This window comes from Montipora foliosa, chromosome 3, assembly GCF_036669935.1.
Source record: "Montipora foliosa isolate CH-2021 chromosome 3, ASM3666993v2, whole genome shotgun sequence".
Taxonomy (NCBI): Eukaryota; Metazoa; Cnidaria; class Anthozoa; order Scleractinia; family Acroporidae; genus Montipora; species Montipora foliosa.
Window position 1 is genome coordinate 52,358,893 of NC_090871.1, and position 7,500 is coordinate 52,366,392.

Genomic DNA, 7,500 nt, shown 5'->3' on the forward strand with positions numbered 1-7,500 from the left:
AAGAAATTACAAATAGAACTTAAGGTACTTATTATCAATCTTTTTCGAAGCATTCCGGTCCACAGCGAAGGAAGGTGCAATGTGTGACTAATAGACTTCGCGCCCGAGCCTGAGCCTTAGTCTGTTAAATTTGCGAAGCGTTACGGTTGAGATTTCGCCGAACGAGTGACACGAGTGGTCTATCCAGACAACCGGTTAGTCAAATCTTTAGTTTTTATTTATTTTCATTTCTATGTTGTTTTAGGGTGGTCCATATAGGCGGTCCGTAGGGATAGTCCGTGGGCCGGTTCTTGAGGCAGTCCGTGGACACTGTCCGGGTAAAAGGTAAAGGGTTAGTATTTATCTTACAAAATTTAAAGTTCCTTGAAAGTTGTAACAAAACTCACATGTTCTAGTTCAATTATACCCACTGGGAGGTGAAAACAATTTACTTACATTTCCTACGACTCGGTAATCTAAAGAACAACGCAAGACATGAATCGAAGTAAAGACATTTGAAGCGGTTTTTGTTTGAGTGTCGTATAAGTGCTGAAACATACACAATTTATAAGGTCACTCGGAACTCACGAAGCAAATGAATGCATCGAGTGATGAACGGCAGTTTTTATTGCACACTAGCGCTAAATTTCTGTAGGCAATCACCAAGCTGTACAAATCCAAGTCAATTCCAAATTCACTTTAGATACTCGAGTAAAACCTCTGTCCATCTCACATGTCAAAAAAGGTTTGCAAAGAACACAACATAGTCTACAACACAGATACAGTGAAAACATTGCTTTGACTTAAACCCTGTTCTCTCTGAAAAGTTTACCTAACACAGAAAAATTAATTATGAGCACCAGATATTATTCGAGAAAAAAATGTCATTTCAAACACGGGTTGCTGCTCAAAACCTTGCCCGAATGGTGCTTAGTTCACTTAATAGACTAGCTTAATCACTTACCCCAAGAATAAACAAAGAGTTTTTTCAATTAAACTTGGGGTTGTATTCGATTGGAAATCCGTTTTCAAAATCGTGATCTTTCTGATTTTCATAGGGACACAAAATCCTAAAATGGATTTAGTTGCGGATTTTATAAATTAATTGCACTCATTCTCGAGATTTCAATAGCAAACCATTTTTGGATTTTGTGTTCAATTGCAATGCTGAAAGATCCGAGTCTTAAAGTGCCACTATGATCAAATTTTTACCTCTTGATTTTTTAGGCGTATCACAAAGAATTCTATGAAAGAATGAAAATGCCGTCTACCGTTTGCAAATACAGTACCTGCATTAGTTCCAGAGATATTTAATTTTGAAAAATGAGATGACTGATGATGTAATACACTCAACCCAATATTACATCAAGTATATAAATAGAGCTATCTTCGCCAATTTGCAGCACAGACCACTGAAACTTGGTAGGCTAATAGTTCTACAGAAAACACACCTACGGCTATAGAACATTTTGTTCCCATGGCAACTCACTCTTTTCCAGTCCCCACCTTCAAAAAATTGAAAACATTTCGTTTTCAGAGGTGAAGCTCTTGTCAAGAGACTCAGCTGGCCTGGTGCACAGTCATAGATGGCGGGTTTTAGACCGAGAGGATCCGTTGTTCAGTTCAAATGGCAAGAGACTCCAGAAGGACGGGAGTTTTTGGGAGGAATTCTGCACCGAAACAGGAGAAAAAGTTTTGGTGAGCACTGCAGCTGGCACTACATGAGCTTACTGCATGTTTATTTCATTACATAATTTAATGGCAATTAAGAAGTGTTATTTTTAATTATTTAGAAAATAGTTAAGTTAAATTTAAGATACCAGTTTTAACAGAGAAAATCAGGGTTAATTATTTCTTCATAACTTGCTGTCACCTTTGATAAAATTAATGATGTTCCAGTTCCCTGCTAGCAGATCTGAGGTCTCTTTTCCCCTTCCGTTCGCTGGGCTTTTGAGTACAGGAAAAGAGACTTCCGCCATGGGTTGAAACTTGCTGTGTTGAGCAGGCACAGTGGTAAATTAGCGACTGAATCCTCACGTGACACTTTATGTGGTGACTGGCCCCACCTAACAACGAATTACTGTAGGTTAAACTCATCACCAATAGATGAGCTTGGGCGTTGGTGCCCACAAAGTTGGTGGAGCCGGGCAATGCTCTAGCATGAGGAGGAGGTCTCCATGGCAACCCTGCGAGCAGTCAGGCACTGTCACACTGAACAATTCAGTGGAATACTTACCGACCCACTACTTACCTAGCCCATACCTCAAGAGGGAGGGAGGGATGGGAAAAAACCAAAGCACAAACTGGCACGCCAACAGCAAGCTATTGCAATAACACTTCGCGAAGAACTGCAAGCAAGCAACTGTGTATATAAGTCAGGAGGTACCCCTGCTAGAGGTATCATGCCACCCCTAGTAAAGCTGGGGAAACTGCTGACCAGCATTGCTTCGAGATTAATTTTGCCTGAATTACATTTAGAAATTGCGACTCACTGGTCGCCAATGCGACCAAAAATTGAATGCTGGCGACTAGATTTTCAGAACTGGTCGCCAACTGTTGAATCACGTTTTGTCTTTAACCCAGGATAAACAGTAGACAACTTCTGTATTTGAATCTTTATATGATGAAATCATTCGGAATTGGTAGCTAGAACACGACTCACCTTCCTTTTCCCACGAAAAACTTACGTCTCAATACTGCAAGAACATCGGTTTCACACACTATAAATCAATAGCACAAAATATACTTCGCTACTTCGATAACCACGTGGTCGCACTTAAACACCATGTGCTTCTTGTCTGTTACGTGAGTTTTTTGCGGCCGGACGACGAAGATTCAACCAGAAGGTTAATTGAAAATTTAAATCCATGGTCAGTTGTGAATGCTGGAAACGGAGATTTAGCCAAATTACCGAAGGACCTCCTCGGAACTAGCTTGATATTGATAATGAACCAAGACATCGCACGATTAGTTTGCAAGTTGTATGGAACCTTCGAAAAGCAACCTGTACCCTTAACGGAAAGTAGGTTGGAGAACTTGTCCCCTCTGTTAGAAAGCGGACACCTGCAAAATTGACTACACAAGGTGTAAAATAGGTGGAGATAAATATTGGTAGAAAATACTTTAAGAAACCAAGTTCCTCGGATTCTAGAGGCTACTGAAACCGCGGAGCCGCAGTAGTATTGTGTTTACTCGCAATAAAGGTAAGTTGCCACGCAAGCCGTAGGAGAATAAATAACTACGTTTTGGAGAGGTTAAAGGACCCATGTTTGCCTTGCTACGGAAAACACGGACTTAAGGACGGTGCCTACTATTGTTATTGCGCATACGCTCTGCGCATCTTGAGATACTCGGATTTCCTATCGGTGATGCTTACTAATACAGGGATATTTTTGCGCGGTTGAAAACTATCGGGAGAAAGTAGATCTTAGTAAGTACTCTTGGTATCCAAAAAGAAAATTGGGGGTAACCATGCGTTTTTGAGAGATAATTAAGTTTTAATTTGAGAAAGAACGCCATACATTGCTTTGTATTTTAAAGCTTTTTACGAATATTATTCATGAATTATCTTTCAAAAATGCGTGGTTACCCCCAATTTTCTTTTTGGATTTTAATAACACTTGTTAAGATCTACAGTTCCTGCTTAATCACACACCGGGGCAAAAATATCGTTAATTAGTAGGCACCGTCCTTAAAACGTTCTGTACTTCGGTCCATTTCAAATAACCGTAAAGAACACCATCACCAAACGACAGACAAAAGCCGAAAACAACAGTGGCTTTAGAGGTCTTTCTCGTGCTGTTTTTTTTTTCTGGGTGTTTAATAATTACGACTTTCCTTGCATGCAAAGTAGCATTTAAAATCATGTTCTTACGTAAGTCATATATTAAGTAAGTTGGCGACCAAAGTTTATGATCTGGCGACCAAATTTTTCCCAGTAGTCGCCAGCTGGCACCTGGGCAAAAAAGTTAATTTCGAGCCCTGCCACATGGAATGCATGGGACACAGTAGGCTCAAATCACAGTCAGCAAACATATCATGGGGCATGCGTTTGATGAGTGTCGTCCAACGTTGTAGACGGCGGTTGTATGTAATTGAGTTTTGACCCATTGCCCCCCCCCCCCCCCAATCAATGTTGGTGCTCCTTCAATGTGAAATAATTATGTTAAACAAGGAAAATCAGACAGAAAGCAGCATTGCATAGGGAGGAAGAAATGTATCATATATTTGGCTAGATCGAAAATTATTGTGAAATTTCCGTAATTGTCTCTGTCAACAGTTTTGTCAGGGATTTGTAGATTTACCCAAAATAATACGCGGCCAATCTGAGGGATCTCCATCCTGCAATATAGTCTTTGGAGAGTCACGCCCTTCCCTCTGGAAAAAAATTACAAATAGATAGGGGTTGGCCGTAAACAGGCTAGTTTGTTGACAGATATCTGTCGTCCATGTATATTAATAAGAATTACTATGTTGCAAAGCGGAAGTTGGTTGCCTGAAATATTCAGAAACTTGCACTATAATGGAAACTTCACCCCCGGATGACCTTTGTACATGTGTGACATGTACAGTATATACTGACCTCAGAGGTGAGAATGGACAACTCAGGCCTTCTGATATTACGCGATGGTGCGATTTCGCACAATCGACCTCAAATCGCATCCGATCGCACAATTCACGAAAAATCGCATAATTCACAAATGGACGCACAAAATTCATAAAATGAAACATAAATCAACGCGTTTCTTCGAAATTCCTGCATAAATATGCCATTTTTAAGATGATTTATCTTGGAAAAAGGCTAAAAAACCTTTGTCGCCTTCGATTTCGTAAACAGTCCAAGTTCAAGGCTTATTGTTCATGTAGGGGACCTGGGTACGAGTCTCCTTCTATTGGTGCAACACAAACACGCCCTTATATACACACCACTGAAATAACACAGTTGCAGAGATTTGTGAAAAATAAGCGAAGTTGTAAGTTTTTCGGCAATATGTAGTTTCTTTCGTTGAAAACTGATAAAAACTTACTCATGGATAAGTTTGTTGTGAAAACGCTCGCTTTTTCTTCGACGAAGAAGGAAGTTCCCACCTTCCGCCCAATCTGACAGCTCACGATCGAGCAAGAAAGTACCTCACAGGTACGCTCCACGTGGACGATGGACTGATGTTTTTCTCGTCGTGCAATATTAGGGCCTTTTATACGAGAGAAAATAAGCCGCGGCTTACTCTGGCCACGGTGTACAAAATACGCAAAAAGAACTATTTATACGAATATATATTCCCAGGTCAATATAAGCCGCGGATTGAAAAAGACGTGAACGTAGATTTTGTACCATTTATACGGGGTGAACATTCGAGTCTTCTGTAAGCCGCGGCCAGAGAAAGCCGCGGCTTATTTTCTCTCGTATAAATGGGGGTATGGCCCTATTGTGATTGACCAACTTCGGAAGTTCGTGGTTGACGAGCACCTTGATCATTCATTTGGCATCTTACCTGTTTCCTTTCAACTTTTAACGTGGTACACCGGTAGTGCAAAAGACCTCCTTTTTTTATTTATCCCAACTAATGTCGATCGAGATACATAATTACTGTTCCTTTGTGTTCAAAATGTCTTTAGGGCAGCAAAAAAGTGTTTTTCTTAACCTGAAACCTTATAAAACAAGCTTAAAATTGCTGAGGAAAAAATCGCATAATTTACATTATTTATCGCATAATTGGCCTTTCTAATCGCACAATCTGCCCTGAAAAAATCGCATAATTTGCATTTTTTAATCGCACCCTATCAGAAGGCCTGACAACTGCACCTTGTTGTTAACTCCAGGTGTTTAATTAAACTTCCTTCATCTGCAAAATAATTGCTGTTTTTTTTTTTTTTGTTTTTTTTTCTTTCTGCAAGGGCTACTTGAAGCTCCAAGTCTGCCACCACAGCTCTCTGTAGAAACTGTGTCTTACAAGATCATTTTGACTGGGAAGCCTAGTGTCGGAAAAACCAGCACAGTGGCCAAGCTTTTGGGACAAGGTTAATTGATCATTTAGTAGTAATCTTAGAATATTATTTTGATTTACAAGTGCTACATAATTGCTATTGTGGTCACCTGTGTCAAGGATTGCATAGTGATGAGATGCACATGCATACTTCGTGAAAGACAACAAAAAGTTAGCTTAAGGTAAGCTGCTGGGGCTCACACTTCCTGAGTCCCTGGATGGGATACTTAGAGCTGTATCTCTGGAGTACCCCATCAGTAGGTGCCATGGATTTTACAGTCAAATGCCATTTAATAATATTGATTGTGATACTGGCTTTGAATACTGACTTTTGTAAATGAAGCAGTCTCAGGGGACAAGCCAGCCAAAGTCGTTTGTTTCATTCCACAATTAACGTGATCTTTACTTTGTTTCTGAGCAATTCCTGCATTTGGAGAACTTTCAGTCTTCAACTGATTATGCATGACTGTTCAGAACAGAAAGCCCTTCTCTTCTTCATATTAACTCTGATCCAAAAGTTGCTATTAATGTGATTTATTTTTGCACACCGTGCACTACATCAGACTGAGTGAAACTCTAACCTATTTTCCCTAATCAAATGAATATTATATTGCTTGGTTCTACTCTCAGAAATTCCAAATTTTCATGTGGAAACACCAGGTATCCAGACATCTGTGGTGTATTGGCCCACCAAGGTACAGTAGCTTTACTGATAAAAGGTCAATGAAAATTTACCAATCAGTGCTTATCACCACCAATAAAGTCCTTCATCAGGGCTTATCGCACAGACAATCAATAGCATCATATCTTTGCTGAGCAATGAGTAATAAAAAACGGGAGCACATATACATGTAAACTATGATCCCCTAGAGACTGTTTTTATCATATTTATTTGGTGTCTTTTCTCTTTGTTCTTTTTTAACTGTGTACAACTACTATATGACTTGTACAATCCACGGGGTTAGATCACTCCATTAGCAACAACTTATCAAAGAGCTGGTCATCGCAAACTTTGCACATTTGGCCTCAATTTTTTGGCTGTTAAACTAGACAACCAGTGGTAGCTGTAATGGGCTCTATAATTATACATGTGCCCACTGTTGCAAGTATGATTCTCAAAGTTTCCCATGAAGTCAACTACGGGACATATTTACAACAACTTTTATCTGTGATTACATGAACTTGAAGAGTATTTATTATTATAAATTATAGTTATAAATGGTGACACTTGGTGACATTTTATCAGCTGTATTTCTAGACACAAGTTTTGTTATAATGCAATACACTGGTAAGAGTGTGTCGGCCATTAATCTCATTATCTGAGAGATATTCCATTTGGTTCTTATATATCCAGTGATTTATTTTGTAAATCTTAGAGCTGATGCCCTTGCCCTACTTAAGAATTTCAGGCAACCATCCGCAGATATCATCAATAAAATTATTCTAGGTTCAGTGATCAGAGGTGAGGATTTGAATTTATTACACGTCCAATGCGTTATTTTTCAGCTGAAGGAGAGTCAAAAAGTTGTCATGTTCA

The 7,500-nt window shown here is 39.5% G+C and overlaps 1 protein-coding gene across 3 annotated transcripts in view; it reads left to right on the forward strand.

Annotated features, from left to right (window-relative positions):
- The window catches only part of LOC137997641 (ciliogenesis and planar polarity effector 2-like), a 16,768-nt gene that overhangs the window by 40 nt on the left and 9,228 nt on the right, over positions 1 to 7,500 (forward strand). Inside the window, exons 1-6 of one of the 3 annotated variants that reach the window (XM_068843745.1) lie at positions 1 to 24; positions 245 to 331; positions 1,517 to 1,677; positions 5,875 to 5,997; positions 6,594 to 6,658; positions 7,470 to 7,500. The exon at positions 1 to 24 is cut by the window's left edge and continues 40 nt beyond it; the exon at positions 7,470 to 7,500 is cut by the window's right edge and continues 59 nt beyond it. In XM_068843745.1, coding sequence (XP_068699846.1) covers positions 1,566 to 1,677; positions 5,875 to 5,997; positions 6,594 to 6,658; positions 7,470 to 7,500 — 331 coding nt within the window. In that variant the 5' untranslated portion in view covers positions 1 to 24; positions 245 to 331; positions 1,517 to 1,565. Of the gene's footprint in view, positions 195 to 244; positions 332 to 1,516; positions 1,678 to 5,874; positions 5,998 to 6,593; positions 6,659 to 7,469 lie in introns of all 3 variants that reach the window. The other 2 variants (XM_068843744.1, XM_068843743.1) reach the window with 2 other exon arrangements.